The sequence below is a fragment of the Malaya genurostris genome, chromosome 2, assembly GCF_030247185.1.
Source record: "Malaya genurostris strain Urasoe2022 chromosome 2, Malgen_1.1, whole genome shotgun sequence".
Classification (NCBI taxonomy): Eukaryota; Metazoa; Arthropoda; class Insecta; order Diptera; family Culicidae; genus Malaya; species Malaya genurostris.
In genome coordinates, this window is record NC_080571.1 from 92,517,624 (window position 1) to 92,537,998 (window position 20,375).

The 20,375-nt window shown below is 29.3% G+C and overlaps 1 protein-coding gene across 5 annotated transcripts in view; it reads left to right on the plus strand.

The window, feature by feature from the left end:
* The window catches only part of LOC131430093 (TLD domain-containing protein 2), a 514,027-nt gene that overhangs the window by 69,500 nt on the left and 424,152 nt on the right, over window positions 1-20,375 (plus strand). Inside the window, exons 2-3 of one of the 5 annotated variants that reach the window (XM_058594764.1) lie at window positions 8,963-9,446; window positions 10,656-10,952. The exons of 2 other annotated variants lie outside the window; for them this stretch is intronic. In XM_058594764.1, coding sequence (XP_058450747.1) covers window positions 10,715-10,952 — 238 coding nt within the window. In that variant the 5' untranslated portion in view covers window positions 8,963-9,446; window positions 10,656-10,714. The remainder of the gene's footprint in view (window positions 1-8,962; window positions 9,447-10,655; window positions 10,953-20,375) is intronic. 2 more of the 5 variants (XM_058594767.1, XM_058594765.1) reach the window with 2 other exon arrangements.

A 20,375-nucleotide genomic window follows, 5' to 3' on the forward strand; every position in this document is an offset into this window, starting at 1 on the left:
GCAGCCCCGTTGCAATATGTCACGAAACATCGCCGGAAGTGACTACTTTTTCTGTTCGTTTTCCGTACCTTATACGATTGGATTACGACTTTGTGTGTCTAACTTTGGGACATTTATGGGTTTTTGTCATCCTTCGAACTGCACAAAATCCCCACTCAGTGAGACAGTTTTATGTAAGTGCTTTGGGCTCGAGACGTCCGAAATAGATTGCACACACACCGGAAAAGTTCCGGAGGACAGGACTGCCGGGCGAGGTAGTTAAATTGGGCTTATTTTGCAGTTTCGGGTCGTAATTTTTTTTCCAGCTCGTCCTATACGGAGAATGTAACGAAACCACAGAACGGCATGAGATAACCAGTCACGTTCCGGAAAAGCCGGTGGTGCTGCTGCTGCAGCAGTGAAAATGTGTTTTTTTTCAAAACGAACGTCAAATTAAAGTTCCATTTGGGAGATTCTTGTCGGCCCTATAAAAAAGTGGTTGGAAAGTAATTTGCAGCCAATTTTTTTTGAAATACCACCGAGAACTTAATTCCCAACTGACATCTGTTTGAAATAAACTTCAATCATATCGTACGAAAAACTGTATACTATTCCTTGAAGTAAATCTCATACCGGCAGGATTCGTAATTCAAGCAACGTTTATGTAAGTTATTGGTTCAAGTTTCCAGCAACCTTCATCGGCTCGAGGAAGCGAACATTCCAAGAGCTACTTGCTTCGATTGCTTTCGACACAAGATGACAGAATTGACGGCGTCTCTGCTCCGTGCAGCCGTTTCCAGTGCCAATCTTATATTTATATGGGCAGGAAATAGAACGGGGAAAAGTAAGATGGAAAGGTTATTTCATAAACATCGGAAATATATATAGGGCAACTTTTTGTAGCATCCGTAGCAGTTGGTTCCTGCGAGTACCTCATCTCAAGACATTCAATTTCCTTCAATCTCGCACAGACCGATCTACCGGACCTGGTGAAGGATTGCTCCGTAGGTTGATGGAAAGCACATTAATTCAATTTAGTCCCGGTTGAAGGACGCCAAATCGCATTCTGCGTAATTCCCAGCGGGGAAGCGTGGGTTCGTGATGAAAAAATGAATAATCGAATAACAGGGACGGCGTTGTTTCATCCAATCGAATTAAACTGCTTACCGCCTCTGTTTGTCCGAAGGTGTCATCAGTTGTTTGGTTGGTGGGCAATGAAGCCACAGCCAATTGGGTGATGGAGCTAAATAAAAACGAAAAATTTGATCGGTGTACCACTTGGCTGCTGGCCTACCTGTGCGGCCATTTGATTGGCACTCATGTTTTCAGCACTGGTTAATGTAATAGTACTAACCGTTTCCATTTTCGTCTTTTCTTCCTCTCTTTGCCAGGTGAGTAACCGATGCGTGGGATCATTATAGGCCAATCAACAAGGATAAATGTTTACCACGTGGTATTGTATGCATGATTCGCTGTTGCGTTGTTTTGAAGCTACATTTCGCATTCCTGTGCATGTTCCGAGAAACTGTTTCTCGCGTAATTCGATGTGGCATAAATGCTCAGGATAATTAGATTAGTAACGTGACTCACTGGTGCGGAAAAGCATGTGTTCCGGATGTTCTTGGATAGGCACTCTCGTGATTGTGTTGTAGTAAGTGTGTTTGAACCTCTGGTTGTATATATCTAATAGAATTGTGGAGGATTTTGTTATTTTATTACTTTTAATGCGATTTTACATCAAAAAGTTTTAAGTATTGGAAACTAATGTCTCTAATTGTTTGAAAAATACACTTTAAATCGAACTTTAGTTTTAGAGAATTTTACATGATTTTTTTAAAATGTGGTCGAGGATTACTTCTCGTTTCTGCGGAAAGAGGAAACAAATTGACGTGAACATTTCAAATGAACCCTGAAAACCAATGACATATTCTTTTTAATCAACTTCTCTTCTGTTAAGAACTCATCAATATTCACGTTTACTTCCATTTAATATTTGTGTAGAATGACACCCAAAAACCTGTTTTAATCCACCTAGTGGTGTAATGATGCCTTTCTCATAGTTCTTATAACATCATAAATATTACTGAGGAATTCGGTAAAACAACTGTTCATTGAATAGAAATAGGAAAGCTTATTCGGACATAACCTAACAAACTCTACAAATCTTGTTTACCCTGTGGTTCTGGAACTGGAAGTAGTATCCACACAAAATTAAGGAATTCTTTATGAAACTTCCTTTGAACCTATTAGTTTGTGAAAATCGATGTGGCCATCTTGAAGGAAAGCGAGTGAGATCTTTTTTGCAGTTTTCAATCACCATTTCCAGTTCTTCCGAAACCGGAACTGGAACGGTATTACTGCCCTACTGGCTGTGAAAATTGAATATTTTTCAAATAAATTTGAATTCAATGACATTCGTTTATTCTTTCGGTCGCACTTACCGTAGAATAGCTAAAATTTTTATCAACCGCAGCACCGTCTTTTACCAATATCACACACCAGTAGCAGACATCCGTAACCGTTTCTTAATAATGTGTACGAAATAGAACAAAGAACGCATCATTCGTTTTGTGCTTTTCTTCTTCTTTCGGTGTTGTACATATTTTCAATCTATATGGCGATTTGAAAACTTGAACACTCATCGCCCTGTAACTGCGGAACTGGAAGTTGGATCCAAATGAAATTTCACAGTAGCTTTAAAGAGTTTCAATTCAAAGCAAGATTTGTGAAAATTGGTTTGAGCATCGCAGAGAAATCGAAGTGAGTTCTATTTTTGGAGTTTTTCTTCACCACTTTTGAGGCTTCCGGAACAGAAAGAGGGGGCACCAGTAGTGCCGAATTGAGTATTTATGCCCACAAACTAACCAGCTCTGCAATCTGTTTTTGATTATCGTTCGTGGAAAAATACTAATGAAATTGGTAATTTTCTACTTATCACGCTTTAGTTCCGGATCCGGATTATAGAAGTTTTTAGGAAACTATAAGACATTTCATTTGAATCTTGGTTTGTGAAAATCAGTTGAGCCGTTTTAGAGAAAATTGAATGCACACTTTTTCTCTAATTTTCACATATTACCATGTAACTCCGGAACCGAAAGTTGGATCTAAATGAAATTAATAGCAGGTTAAGTTTATGAAAATCGGTCTGGCTGGAGATGACTGTCTGAAAAAAGTGAGTGCACATTTTTTTCCATTTGTTGGTGCATATCATCCTAAGGAGTGTATCGAAAAGTAGTTAGCAACATTGATTATTGAATAAAAAAGCGAAAAAAACATATTTTGACATCAGTTTTCGATATATTGTAGAAAAACTACATTTTTATGCATTTCACTGATTATATTGAAGAAAAACCTAGTTTCTGTGGAACGCTCGCACTTTGGACTTGACATTCTTCATTAAATTCTGCACAGTTACTGTTGTGACTTTTTTAGTGGCAGCTGTCCAGTTTTTTTAACTCCTGCATATTTTGGGACACTGTACCTTCCTTCCGAAAGTGCCGCTTGACAATTGCCCAATACCTTTCAATTGGCCGAAGATCCGGGCAGTTCGGTGGGTTGATTTCCTTTTCCACGAATTGTACATTATTTTTTGACAACCACTGTAGAACGGAGTTGGCGTAGTGGGCTGAAGCCAAATCCAGCCAGAAGAGAGGAGGAGCCTTATGCTCTCTGTACAGTGGCAGTATTCTCTTCTTCAAACATTCTTCCTCGTACACCTTAGGGTTAATTGTGCCCTTCGTGAAGAAAATTGACGACCGCAAACCACAGGTACAAATTGATTGCCAGACCAACATCTTCTGCCCAAACTTTTCCATCGTCACCGTGGTGACAGCGTCTTCCAGGTCCTGGTACATCGTATAATATTGCGGTCCGGACAGCGCTCGAGAGTCTTCCTTGGCGTAGGTTTCGTCGTCGATCAGGATGCATCCGTCTTTATTCTGTAGAATCCGGTTATTCAGTTTTCGCGCTCTTGTTTTGGCCTGAACTTTCTGTACCAGGGACTTTTTCGGCACCTTCTATTTATTGTACGTTTTCAGGGAGTTCCGAACTTTGATCCGTTGAACCATTCCGATGCTGGTGTTGAACTGCTTGGCCAAATCCCGCGTCGACACCGATGGGTTTTTCTTGATGTACTCAATCACTTTGAAGTCCCGGCCGGGCTGGCTGGGACCCGTTTTCCTACCGGATCGGGGAAATCCGTCATGGAAAGGGTCTTACCGAACTTCTCGATAGTATTTTTGACACTGGTGTGGTGCACTTTCACCCTTTTTGCAATTTCGTTGTACGTGACACCACTTTCTGAGCACCAAGTGTGCAGAATTTTCTTTCGCGTTTCCGGATCAATTCGACTCATCATTGAAACGATAAACCGTACCGAAACCAATCGATAGCGCAGCTGTTATTGACATGCAAACAAACATGTCACCACAAAACACGCTGCAAGAAATTAAGCCATTTCAGAGTAATAACCGTTTGAATGTTGCTAACTACTTATCGATACACTCCTTATAACTCGGGGTAGAATACGTACGAGTTTTTCTCCCTCCTCCGTCATTCTCAAGTTATTATTTTAATTTTTGAACAGTTCGTGGAATATTTAAGCAAAAAACGCGATCTTGGGCTAAATTTTCCGCTAATTTTGAGGTGAAAAACTACCATAATATGAAAATGGAAAAATTTCACAAACGTAGGGGGGAGGCATTTTATACCTGGAAAGTATGTTCCAAATTTGTTCTGTGGTCTTCGAAGGTTTGCATCCTCGTTAAAATCTCTACGAAAGTGACGTATGCGCTGATTTTTGGACTTTATAGCAGGGGTGGAAATAAGCAATTTTTTTGATTCACAGTAAATAAAAATAGTCGGTATTATCTTTTCATATCTCATATCTATTGTGGATATTATAATGAATTTTGAAACGAATGATTTTCGATAAGATAAATTTTGGTTTTACTTAGAATTTCAAAATGTCTTCATCGTTATCAGTATCACTGTCTGGTTCGGAAATAACATTTCAACAAAGTTAGGCTCGTTTTAATGCTACTCTGTGTTCATTAAACAGGTTTGAAGTTCAAATGGCTGCCGCTTACGGTTCTGATGATATAATGGTATACGTGACGTAAACGTCAAAACTGATTACCGTTTAATTTTCTCGTATATGCATTATCCCATATCAAAAATTTTAGGCTCGTTAGGTGAGTTCATTCCGTCGGTCGCATCGGAATTCCATGCTTCGTGATGTATTTGAAATTTATTCATCAATACCGTTGTGGTGCAGTAATATCATCAATGAAAACAATAAATAATATTAACATACATGCTGCGAACAATAATAATTATAATGATGAGGAAAACATGTAGAATCACAAAGCAGGCTGTCCAGCTGAATAATATTACCCTATTTAGTCTAAATATCATACACAGAAGAAACAGGAGTGCAGGATTTTGCTACGCCAATTGATACGCACCATTCAAACGCTGCACCTAATGCTGCGTTCCTGTTACAAATTCATGTAAAAATAGGGTAATATTGGGTTTAAAAAAATATAAATAAAGTCTTTTGTCGCTTTAATCACTACTTGATGTGGTATATTTTTACTAATGTGTTGAAACTTCGTAAATCGTGCCGTAACGGAACCGATTTTTTCCCAACTCTGGTGATAAGGACTGTCAAAGGAGCATTCCTGAAAGTTACAAATTGACAATTTTCTCCAATTTGAGCATTGATGAACATGCTCCTTGAATATTCCTTATCACCCATCACTAAACTTCCCAAAGATACTAAATCGCTGATTTTCCACGATTTTAAAGGTCTCATTGACACGCATTATCCTTAGTTAAAAAATTCTGTATGATTACTGTTGTCACTAACGTTCACACCCCTCATCGGGATCAACGATTTTAGACGTAAATCAATCGGCACTCATGTCTGATCTTGCTAATATTATCTTCCACAGTGCTCAAAGCTGATCGAATCGTCCAGTGAATTCATCTTACAGGAATCACTGATAATAGTAACTCAAAATCACTACCGATTTTGTTTTAACGGAATATCAGTATTGATTTTGAACAATGCGATTCAAAGATCACTTATCAACTGTTCTTAAAAAAATAGATCAGGAGTGATCTTTATTGGGAAAGATCACAAACGATCATCTTCGCTAGTGATTACGATTTGATGATTTGTAGATCTTGATTTTTCCAGCCCTGATTCAAGAGTATCTTCGTAGTTAACAGTTTCACTGACTGCAAAGTTCAAGAATTCTACTGCAGGATCTTTTACACATGGGTATCGTTTTCTAATTAGAAGCAACAATTTGAAAAAATGATACCTCAACTATTAGTAGATTCTCAGCAAAGCGTTCCGTCAAATGCCCAGAATAATAAAACACGCCACTTTTTTTTAAATATGTTCGTGATTCCGTTTATATATTCGACATAAAAGACAATTTCAAATGTATGTGTGAGACCAGTTTTGAAAGTTTATAACCTCTTTTTTTGATCCGGAGAGGTGTAAAACCATAAGGTTAAAAGTCTCTTAATTCTGGAATTGCAGAAAGGAAACATTAATGTTAAAGCCTCTATAATTGAAACAAAAAAAAAACAAAAAAAAAAATTCAATTCATAATAACTTAGTTTTGAACCGTAAATACGTTGTAAGTTCGTGAAAACTGATCGATACAAGTTCCATTTTGGATTTATTTAATATTAGATTTTTACACCAAAAACCGGACTTGGACTTTCCAGAGCAGAAAACGTTTAAAATCATTTTGATTTTTGCATGGAAACCAAATACGGGTTTCTCACGGCAGCGGGATTCATTCCACATATTGAATGTTATGTATTTTATCTAACAAATTCAAAGTTGTTTGCCGTATTAGTTAAACATATGCGCTTGCAACCACCAAATTAACTTTTTTGCGATCTAAAAGATTTTGAAATCTAGATATTCATGACGAATTAAGTTCGATAATATATGTCTATTAAAATATTTTTCGGAATCAAAGTGTAAAAAATACTTCAATTATCGATATTATTTGAAAAGCATTTTAATATAATTAAAACTACTAACGGGATTACTAAATTTAATTCTAGATCATTTTTGAATGGTTTTTATGTATGATAACGCAAACAATTTCAAATGAATTTTAAGTTCCCCATATTTGAAAACCCGATCATTAACAATTGCGCCGTACGCCAAGGAAAGCAATTAAACAAATCTCAGAAAACACAACTGCAAAAATGTAGGGTTTAATATTCTTACAAAATTGTATAAATGTTATATTGTTATCGGGGACTTTTCGGAGAGTTAAGTCACTTGAACATCGTTCTTGGCTAAATGTGTTAAGACCGTACGAAACGTTGTACATTCATTTCTGCCGCGGAACATAAATGCGCAAACGAGTTCTTCGCTTGCGCTTGGTTGTCTTCTAAGAAAGAGAACAAATTTATCTAAGCGCAATATGCATAAGGTCTGCTACTACTCCGTGTAATATACAGTTTCCACAATTTAGAAAATAATTTCAATTTTAGTTTTGTTGCCCAATTTCTTTATTCACGGTGTTCGGTTTTTTGACAATTGGAAATCTTGATTCACATTTTCGTGCGCAAAATGGGCTTATTTCCACCTCTGCTTTATAGATTGATCTCTAACCGATTTTTTTTTTGTAAAAAATCGATTTCCCCATACTACATCCCATACAAACTTTAAACTTCGGGCGCGAAAATAGAGTTTTACCGATAGAGCTAAAATTTTACATAGTTCTTATGGGACCTAAAAGGAACACAAAACGTTTGGTGGAGCTGAAATCAAAATTTTATCCCACCCTACTGGACATTCGAAATGGACAGAATTGTCAACATAAGTGAGGGTCATGAGCACCAACATTACGCTACCAAGAGATCGAACAAATGTAGCCTGCAAAAATTCAAAATTTGCGATACTTTTTGAACAAACTTCGTATTTTATTATTCTATGACGAAAATCGTTTATGTTAAGAAAGTTTTATTATTGAATAGTGTTTTAATAGTCTCTCTGTAGAAAAGGGGTTTAATGAAGGATTTCGTAAAAATTTTTTTGTCACGATTTTTGGAATTCCTAAGTCGAAACTTAATTTGATGTAATGTGAAATACAAACTACAAAGTATGCCCGTCCTTATAATTATGACTCACATTGTCCAAGCAAGCCATTATTATCGCACACATATTCTTCCGGCACCGATCCGATCACTCACGTCCTGTATTTCCGTTCCTGTGAAATCTGCACTCAGCATGAATAATGTGTACCAATCGACACCATCACCAGTGCCAACCGTGTCCATACCGCAAGAAAAAAAAAACACAATAAAAAGTGACACTCGGATTCCGACTTGGCAAGGCTGCGGGTACGGTCACAATCCTTTTTCACTCCGCCTGATCCCTGTGATTGTGTGACACTTTTCACTGTGGTTTTTTTTCTGTTTCCACCCTCTATTCTTTCGTTCTCAGAATGTGTTGCGCCTTTACTTGACATGAATAAATTTAACACCTTTTTGTTGGATGTTGTACTGTGTTTCACTTTTTTTTCAAGTGCCGTATGTTGTTGTAGGAATCCAGTATTGCAATTTCCAGTACAGTTGTGTCAGTAGTGTAATTACAGTGATGTGTTACTCCTTCATCGAAAAAAACAGTGAAAGTAACAATTTGAAAAGGAATCAAATTTTTGCGATGTGAAAAAGGATTTATTTTAATAACAGGATTAGTCGCGGAAGGATTGTTTTCAGTAATGTAAATAATACCAATTAAACTCAGCGTTTGTTATGAGAGATAACTTTTGTAAATAAATTGGAGTACTCTATGCATTAAATTTCGTTACCGTGACTGTGAGTGTATTCGTTCATTTACGAGTAGTTTGATTTTCAGTGATAGAGTTTCTTGTTTGCTCATTTTTCGTACATTGTCCAAATTAAGCTAAGCGTTTCTTTTTCTCGCCCTTTTTACTTACAGGTCCGTTTGATTGGCTACTGACATTTTAGTTTAGTTTGTAAAATTTAGTTGTCTTAAATGCGTGAATCGAAAGTGATATCTCCCAGTTTAGTTCGAAGTCTAGTGAAGCCAGCGCGATTTACAATCCGTTAAAAATTAAGCTAACAAAATTCTTCAACCTTCATCTGCATACACTTCCATAGGCAAACAAGACTCCATTCACCAAATACCACCGGTCAGATAAGCAAACAAAGCGACACACAACATCTCGATTTCGGTCATAAAGCGGCATGTGCTCAGGTTGTCTTAAATTCACAATTCGTCTCTGAAATGAATACGTACAACTGCTAATCTGAAAATACACGCAATTCCGGTCGTCGCGAACAATACACATTGTACCCACTTGGCGCTAAACAACACCAACTATCACCTCCCACCAGCACAACCATCACAACAACAGACCACTATTGGAGCGAAAAAACGCAAAGGGCGAACTCAATCTAATGTAGGTTCTTCCACATTTTCTTTGCCTTACCTTCTTTCCAACATTTTGAATCGCTTTTGTTTTAGCCCATGTAAACTCAAATTACATTGTTTGAGTTCAAAATTTGCCTTTTGTTGTGCACAGTAAAAACGAAAACTCTACCGATTTCAAACAAACAATCCACTAGAAGTTGACAGTTGATTTTCTCTAATACGTGACTGGTTTTTATAGTGCATAACAATGGTGAAAAAGAAAATTTACAATACATATTTTTGTTCTGCACGTTCAATCACTTTTATTATGACAAATATGTCACACATACACTTATTTAATTCTTATAGCTCTCAAATCCTTCACACAAAAACAATTAGACATTATTTGCATCAGGTTCTATTCTGTTTTTGGCATAAGACATTCGGAGTTACACAATACAAATAGAAAAGAGCACCGCAGCTGTAAACGAATTCTTCATATGTCGCTTTAGTGAAATCTTAAAGCAGTTTGCATATACTTTTCCGAATAAATCCGCCTGAATTATTTAAAGGAGATTTGGATATTAGCATTATGAGTTCAGTAAATACATCTAACAAGCCAATATTTTGAAGATCCTCGAAACATAGTATAAGGATTAGGCCTTTTCGCATTTTGTTTCTTTGAAATAGAGCTGAAATTTGTTAGTTTATTTTTTAGATGAGATTATTCGATATACACACAACACAACTAATTACAAGTAAAACTTCTTAACAACAGCAAGTGCCTGTGGAATTTAGCTACACCATAACTTGAACATATGTTCAATAATTTATAACCTGTTTTAAGAAGGAAGCAGTTATCAACACTGTTCTGCTTGTTCTGCTGATATTTATTCGTTTATCATTAGAAACCCTGCAGAAGAAATAACACGCTTGTGAGGTTTTCGCTTTGCTTCTATGGTTTGCTAGTAGAAGGAGTTTGGAGTTTCAATGTTTCCTGGCGAAATACAAAAATAATTGGATGTATGTTTATTGAAATAATCAATCACTAGCACCTTAACGTATTAGTTAAAAAACATTCGACGATTCACACGCCGCGCACCAAACTCGAAGCTCCTTCTGCACAGCAAAAAAACCAAAGCTTTCGATGGAAGCTTAACGACTAAGTAGCTTAACTTTGCTCTTACGGCTTTATGCTTTTATTTCCCCGTTTATACGCTTCGTCCGCGCTTCTCTCGCATCTGCTGCGCAACTTCAGTTGGGAACCCCCCTCCCTCCACTTCTCGGCGCCGCCCAGCAGCTCGTTTCGCCCGTGTGATGGCGGCACCATCTCGCGACTGTTCACCGAAGCAGCGCACCTTTGCCGGCAGCTTTAGCACGCATACTTCGACATCGTCGCTTTCGTCGGCCTCGCCCTCGCCCTTTAGCAGTGGTCACAGCGGCAGTGGCAGCGGCAGCGGCGGAGGTGGCCCCCAGCATCATCATGTAGCCTCGAGTGCGGTCACGGCACCTACCAGTGCCAATTCGCTCGAGTCGGCTTTTTCGTTTGTTGGCGGTAGGTTTGGTTTGGTTGCTGTTTGGCGATTTATGTTTTGTTCTTGGTTTATTTTTGTTCCTGTATTGCGACGCAGGCATTTGTTTTTATTCTGAAACGGTGAATATCAGCAATACTCCCAGCTCTCAATTTTCTCATAATATTTGATCAGTTTTTATTTTCATCTTATTTTGAAACTTTTGGAATGAAGATTATTCTGAATATTGGACATCCTCTGAATATGGAGATATGGAAAACTGGTAGTATATAAATATTAAATATCCCTATTTAATATTTATAGAAAGCTGATAGCAGACAGCCGGAAACAATAAAAAAGAGTCCGGAAGCGGAAAGCAAAGGGATAAAAGCAGGAAACCGTAAGCAGAAATCAGGGGTCAAAAACTATGAAACAGAATCCTGAAATCAGAGACCAGAACGAAATTTTGAGACCACAAAAATCAATATGCGATTGAATTCATGAAAATGTTTTCCATCAAACAATCGGAATTTTCAAGAATGATACAAATCTGACGTAAGAACATTCAACCTTTTCCGCGAGACGTGGAATTACATGTAGTAAGAACCTAAAAATATACCATTTGCATTATTCATGTATTAAATCAACTTAAAAATAAGTCAGTTTTGACGTTCAGAAAACGTAAATATATAAATTTTATAATACAAAAAATAACAGAAACACGAAATCAGAAATGATAAACTAGTTATCAAACACTGGAAACGCGGAACCAGAAGTTAGAAACAAGAAATCGGGGCGAATGGTTCTCAGGGTTAAAACTAAATAAACAAATAATAATATTAAGAAGTTTGAAACGTGAAATAAGATCAAGAAAAGAGGAAACCAAAAACAAAAAATCAGAAACTAAATACGAGAAACCAAGAATCAGAAAAACGAAATCTTAAACGAAGCACCTGAAAGAAGAAACCGGATACCAGAAATCAGAAACGATAAACGATAAACGATAAACGATAAACGATAAACGATAAACGATAAACGATAAACGATAAACGATAAACGATAAACGATAAACGATAAACGATAAACGATAAACGATAAACGATAAACGATAAACGATAAACGATAAACGATAAACGATAAACGATAAACGATAAACGATAAACGATAAACGATAAACGATAAACGATAAACGATAAACGATAAACGATAAACGATAAACGATAAACGATAAACGATAAACGATAAACGATAAACGATAAACGATAAACGATAAACGATAAACGATAAACGATAAACGATAAACGATAAACGATAAACGATAAACGATAAACGATAAACGATAAACGATAAACGATAAACGATAAACGATAAACGATAAACGATAAACGATAAACGATAAACGATAAACGATAAACGATAAACGATAAACGATAAACGATAAACGATAAACGATAAACGATAAACGATAAACGATAAACGATAAACGATAAACGATAAACGATAAACGATAAACGATAAACGATAAACGATAAACGATAAACGATAAACGATAACGATAAACGATAAACGATAAACGATAAACGATAAACGATAAACGATAAACGATAAACGATAAACGATAAACGATAAACGATAAACGATAAACGATAAACGATAAACGATAAACGATAAACGATAAACGATAAACGATAAACGATAAACGATAAACGATAAACGATAAACGATAAACGATAAACGATAAACGATAAACGATAAACGATAAACGATAAACGATAAACGATAAACGATAAACGATAAACGATAAACGATAAACGATAAACGATAAACGATAAACGATAAACGATAAACGATAAACGATAAACGATAAACGATAAACGATAAACGATAAACGATAAACGATAAACGATAAACGATAAACGATAAACGATAAACGATAAACGATAAACGATAAACGATAAACGATAAACGATAAACGATAAACGATAAACGATAAACGATAAACGATAAACGATAAACGATAAACGATAAACGATAAACGATAAACGATAAACGATAAACGATAAACGATAAACGATAAACGATAAACGATAAACGATAAACGATAAACGATAAACGATAAACGATAAACGATAAACGATAAACGATAAACGATAAACGATAAACGATAAACGATAAACGATAACGATAAACGATAAACGATAAACGATAAACGATAAACGATAAACGATAAACGATAAACGATAAACGATAAACGATAAACGATAAACGATAAACGATAAACGATAAACGATAAACGATAAACGATAAACGATAAACGATAAACGATAAACGATAAACGATAAACGATAAACGATAAACGATAAACGATAAACGATAAACGATAAACGATAAACGATAAACGATAAACGATAAACGATAAACGATAAACGATAAACGATAAACGATAAACGAAAAACGATAAACGATAACGAAACGAAAAACGATAAACGATAAACGAAAAACGATAAACGATAAACGATAAACGATAAACGATAAACGATAAACGATAAACGATAAACGATAAACGATAAACGATAAACGATAAACGATAAACGATAAACGATAAACGATAAACGATAAACGATAAACGATAAACGATAACGATAAACGATAAACGATAAACGATAAACGATAAACGATAAACGATAAACGATAAACGATAAACGATAAACGATAAACGATAAACGATAAACGATAAACGATAAACGATAAACGATAAACGATAAACGATAAACGATAAACGATAAACGATAAACGATAAACGATAAACGATAAACGATAAACGATAAACGATAAACGATAAACGATAAACGATAAACGATAAACGATAAACGATAAACGATAAACGATAAACGATAAACGATAAACGATAAACGATAAACGATAAACGATAAACGATAAACGATAAACGATAAACGATAAACGATAAACGATAAACGATAAACGATAAACGATAAACGATAAACGATAAACGATAAACGATAAACGATAAACGATAAGCGATAAACGATAAACGATAAACGATAAGCGATAAACGATAAACGATAAACGATAAACGATGAACGATAAACGATAAACTATAAATGAGAAATAAGAAATGAGAAATGAGAAATGAGAAATGAGAAATGAGAAATGAGAAAATTAGAAATTAGAAATTAGAAAATAGAAATTAGAAATTAGAAATTAGAAATTAGAAATTAGAAATTAGAAATTAAAAATTTGAAATTAGAAATTAGAAATTAGAAATTAGAAATTAGAAATTAGAAATTAGAAATTAGAAATTAGAAATTAGAAATTAGAAATTAGAAATTAGAAATTAGAAATTAGAAATTAGAAATTAGATATTAGAAATTAGAAATTAGAAATTAGAAATTAGAAATTAGAAATTAGAAATTAGAAATTAGAAATTAGAAATTAGAAATTAGAAATTAGAAATTAGAAATTAGAAATTAGAAATTAGAAATTAGAAATTAGAAATTAGAAATTAGAAATTAGAAATTAGAAATTAGAAATTAGAAATTAGAAATTAGAAATTAGAAATTAGAAATTAGAAATTAGAAATTAGAAATTAGAAATTAGAAATTAGAAATTAGAAATTAGAAATTAGAAATTAGAAATTAGAAATTAGAAATTAGAAATTAGAAATTAGAAATTAGAAATTAGAAATTAGAAATTAGAAATTAGAAATTAGAAATTAGAAATTAGAAATTAGAAATTAGAAATTAGAAATTAGAAATTAGAAATTAGAAATTAGAAATTAGAAATTAGAAATTAGAAATTAGAAATTAGAAATTAGAAATTAGAAATTAGAAATTAGAAATTAGAAATTAGAAATTAGAAATTAGAAATTAGAAATTAGAAATTAGAAATTAGAAATTAGAAATTAGAAATTAGAAATTAGAAATTAGAAATTAGAAATTAGAAATTAGAAATTAGAAATTAGAAATTAGAAATTAGAAATTAGAAATTAGAAATTAGAAATTAGAAATTAGAAATTAGAAATTAGAAATTAGAAATTAGAAATTAGAAATTAGAAATTAGAAATTAGAAATTAGAAATTAGAAATTAGAAATTAGAAATTAGAAATTTGAAATTTGAAATTTGAAATTTGAAATTTGAAATTTGAAATTTGAAATTTGAAATTTGAAATTTGAAATTTGAAATTAGAAATTTGAAATAAAAAAATTAGAATTAGAAATTAGAAATTAGAAATTAGAAATTAGAAATTAGAAATTAGAAATTAGAAATTAGAAATTAGAAATTAGAAATTAGAAATTAGAAATTAGAAATTAGAAATTAGAAATTAGAAATTAGAAATTAGAAATTAGAAATTAGAAATTAGAAAGTAGAAATTAGAAATTAGAAATTAGAAATTAGAAATTAGAAATTAGAAATTAGAAATTAGAAATTAGAAATTAGAAATTTGAAATTAGAAATTTGAAATAAAAAAATTAGAAATTAGAAATTAGAAATTAGAAATTAGAAATTAGAAATTGGAAATTAAAAATTAGAAATTAAAAATTAGAAATTAGAAATTAGAAATTAGAAATTAGAAATTAGAAATTAGAAATTAGAAATTAGAAATTAGAAATTAGAAATTAGAAATTAGAAATTAGAAATTAGAAATTAGAAATTAGAAATTAGAAATTAGAAATTAGAAATTAGAAATTAGAAATTAGAAATTAGAAATTAGAAATTAGAAATTAGAAATTAGAAATTAGAAATTAGAAATTAGAAATTAGAAATTAGAAATTAGAAATTAGAAATTAGAAATTAGAAATTAGAAATTAGAAATTAGAAATTAGAAATTAGAAATTAGAAATTAGAAATTAGAAATTAGAAATTAGAAATTAGAAATTAGAAATTAGAAATTAGAAATTAGAAATTAGAAATTAGAAATTAGAAATTAGAAATTAGAAATTAGAAATTAGAAATTAGAAATTAGAAATTAGAAATTAGAAATTAGAAATTAGAAATTAGAAATTAGAAATTAGAAATTAGAAATTAGAAATTAGAAATTAGAAATTAGAAATTAGAAATTAGAAATTAGAAATTAGAAATTAGAAATTAGAAATTAGAAATTAGAAATTAGAAATTAGAAATTAGAAATTAGAAATTAGAAATTAGAAATTAGAAATTAGAAATTAGAAATTAGAAATTAGAAATTAGAAATTAGAAATTAGAAATTAGAAATTAGAAATTAGAAATTAGAAATTAGAAATTAGAAATTAGAAATTAGAAATTAGAAATTAGAAATTAGAAATTAGAAATTAGAAATTAGAAATTAGAAATTAGAAATTAGAAATTAGAAATTAGAAATTAGAAATTAGAAATTAGAAATTAGAAATTAGAAATTAGAAATTAGAAATTAGAAATTAGAAATTAGAAATTAGAAATTAGAAATTAGAAATTAGAAATTAGAAATTAGAAATTAGAAATTAGAAGTTAGAAATTAGAAATTAGAAATTAGAAATTAGAAATTAGAAATTAGAAATTAGAAATTAGAAATTAGAAATTAGAAATTAGAAATTAGATATTAGAAATTAGAAATTAGAAATTAGAAATTAGAAATTAGAAATTAGAAATTAGAAATTAGAAATTAGAAATTAGAAATAAGAAATTAGAAATTAGAAATTAGAAATTAGAAATTAGAAATTAGAAATTAGAAATTAGAAATTAGAAATTAGAAATTAGAAATTAGAAATTAGAAATTAGAAATTAGAAATTAGAAATTAGAAATTAGAAATTAGATATTAGAAATTAGAAATTAGAAATTAGAAATTAGAAATTAGAAATTAGAAATTAGAAATTAGAAATTAGAAATTAGAAATTAGAAATTAGAAATTAGAAATTAGAAATTAGAAATTAGAAATTAGAAATTAGAAATTAGAAATTAGAAATTAGAAATTAGAAATTAGAAATTAGAAATTAGAAATTAGAAATTAGAAATTAGAAATTAGAAATTAGAAATTAGAAATTAGAAATTAGAAATTAGAAATTAGAAATTAGAAATTAGAAATTAGAAATTAGAAATTAGAAATTAGAAATTAGAAATTTGAAATTAGAAATTAGAAATTAGAAATTAGAAATTTGAAATTTGAAATTTGAAATTTGAAATTTGAAATTTGAAATTTGAAATTTGAAATTTGAAATTTGAAATTTGAAATTTGAAATTAGAAATTTGAAATAAAAAAATTAGAAATTAGAAATTAGAAATTAGAAATTAGAAATTAGAAATTAGAAATTAGAAATTAGAAATTAGAAATTAGAAATTAGAAATTAGAAATTAGAAATTAGAAATTAGAAATTAGAAATTAGAAATTAGAAATTAGAAATTAGAAATTAGAAATTAGAAATTAGAAATTAGAAATTAGAAATTAGAAATTAGAAATTAGAAATTAGAAATTATAAATTAGAAATTAGAAATTAGAAATTAGAAATTAGAAATTAGAAATTTGAAATTAGAAATTTGAAATAAAAAAATTAGAAATTAGAAATTAGAAATTAGAAATTAGAAATTAGAAATTAGAAATTGGAAATTAAAAATTAGAAATTAAAAATTAGAAATTAGAAATTAGAAATTAGAAATTAGAAATTAGAAATTAGAAATTAGAAATTAGAAATTAGAAATTAGAAATTAGAAATTAGAAATTAGAAATTAGAAATTAGAAATTAGAAATTAGAAATTAGAAATTAGAAATTAGAAATTAGAAATTAGAAATTAGAAATTAGAAATTAGAAATTAGAAATTAGAAATTAGAAATTAGAAATTAGAAATTAGAAATTAGAAATTAGAAATTAGAAATTAGAAATTAGAAATTAGAAATTAGAAATTAGAAATTAGAAATTAGAAATTAGAAATTAGAAATTAGAAATTAGAAATTAGAAATTAGAAATTAGAAATTAGAAATTAGAAATTAGAAATTAGAAATTAGAAATTAGAAATTAGAAATTAGAAATTAGAAATTAGAAATTAGAAATTAGAAATTAGAAATTAGAAATTAGAAATTAGAAATTAGAAATTAGAAATTAGAAATTAGAAATTAGAAATTAGAAATTAGAAATTAGAAATTAGAAATTAGAAATTAGAAATTAGAAATTAGAAATTAGAAATTAGAAATTAGAAATTAGAAATTAGAAATTAGAAATTAGAAATTAGAAATTAGAAATTAGAAATTAGAAATTAGAAATTAGAAATTAGAAATTAGAAATTAGAAATTAGAAATTAGAAATTAGAAATTAGAAATTAGAAATTAGAAATTAGAAATTAGAAATTAGAAATTAGAAATTAGAAATTAGAAATTAGAAATTAGAAATTAGAAATTAGAAATTAGAAATTAGAAATTAGAAATTAGAAATTAGAAATTAGAAATTAGAAATTAGAAATTAGAAATTAGAAATTAGAAATTAGAAATTAGAAATTAGAAATTAGAAATTAGAAATTAGAAATTAGAAATTAGAAATTAGAAATTAGAAATTAGAAATTAGAAATTAGAAATTAGAAATTAGAAATTAGAAATTAGAAATTAGAAATTAGAAATTAGAAATTAGAAATTAGAAATTAGAAATTAGAAATTAGAAATTGGAAATTAGAAATTAGAAATTAGAAATTAGAAATTAGAAATTAGAAATTAGAAATTAGAAATTAGAAATTAGAAATTAGAAATTAGAAATTAGAAATTAGAAATTAGAAATTAGAAATTGGAAATTGGAAATTGGAAATTGGAAATTGGAAATTGGAAATTGGAAATTGGAAATTGGAAATTGGAAATTAGAAATTAGAAATTAGAAATTAGAAATTAGAAATTAGAAATTAGAAATTAGAAATTAGAAATTAGAAATTAGAAATTAGAAATTAGAAATTAGAAATTAGAAATTAGAAATTAGAAATTAGAAATTAGAAATTAGAAATTAGAAATTAGAAATTAGAAATTAGAAATTAGAAATTAGAAATTAGATATTAGAAATTAGAAATTAGAAATTAGAAATTAGAAATTAGAAATTAGAAATTAGAAATTAGAAATTAGAAATTAGAAATTAGAAATTAGAAATTAGAAATTAGAAATTAGAAATTAGAAATTAGAAATTAGAAATTAGAAATTAGAAATTAGAAATTAGAAATTAGAAATTAGAAATTAGAAATTAGAAATTAGAAATTAGAAATTAGAAATTAGAAATTAGAAATTTGAAATTTGAAATTTGAAATTTGAAATTTGAAATTTGAAATTTGAAATTTGAAATTTGAAATTTGAAATTTGAAATTTGAAATTTGAAATTAGAAATTTGAAATAAAAAAATTAGAAATTAGAAATTAGAAATTAGAAATTAGAAATTAGAAATTAGAAATTAGAAATTAGAAATTAGAAATTAGAAATTAGAAATTAGAAATTAGAAATTAGAAATTAGAAATTAGAAATTAGAAATTAGAAATTAGAAATTAGAAATTAGAAATTAGAAATTAGAAATTAGAAATTAGAAATTAGAAATTAGAAATTAGAAATTAGAAATTATAAATTAGAAATTAAAAATTAGAAATTAGAAATTAGAAATTAGAAATTAGAAATTTGAAATTAGAAATTTGAAATAAAAAAATTAGAAATTAGAAATTAGAAATTAGAAATTAGAAATTAGAAATTAGAAATTAGAAATTAGAAATTGGAAATTAAAAATTAGAAATTAAAAATTAGAAATTAGAAATTAGAAATTAGAAATTAGAAATTAGAAATTAGAAATTAGAAATTAGAAATTAGAAATTAGAAATTAGAAATTAGAAATTAGAAATTAGAAATTAGAAATTAGAAATTAGAAATTAGAAATTAGAAATTAGAAATTAGAAATTAGAAATTAGAAATTAGAAATTAGAAATTAGAAATTAGAAATTAGAAATTAGAAATTAGAAATTAGAAATTAGAAATTAGAAATTAGAAATTAGAAATTAGAAATTAGAAATTAGAAATTAGAAATTAGAAATTAGAAATTAGAAATTAGAAATTAGAAATTAGAAATTAGAAATTAGAAATTAGAAATTAGAAATTAGAAATTAGAAATTAGAAATTAGAAATTAGAAATTAGAAATTAGAAATTAGAAATTAGAAATTAGAAATTAGAAATTAGAAATTAGAAATTAGAAATTAGAAATTAGAAATTAGAAATTAGAAATTAGAAATTAGAAATTAGAAATTAGAAATTAGAAATTAGAAATTAGAAATTAGAAATTAGAAATTAGAAATTAGAAATTAGAAATTAGAAATTAGAAATTAGAAATTAGAAATTAGAAATTAGAAATTAGAAATTAGAAATTAGAAATTAGAAATTAGAAATTAGAAATTAGAAATTAGAAATTAGAAATTAGAAATTAGAAATTAGAAATTAGAAATTAGAAATTAGAAATTAGAAATTAGAAATTAGAAATTAGAAATTAGAAATTA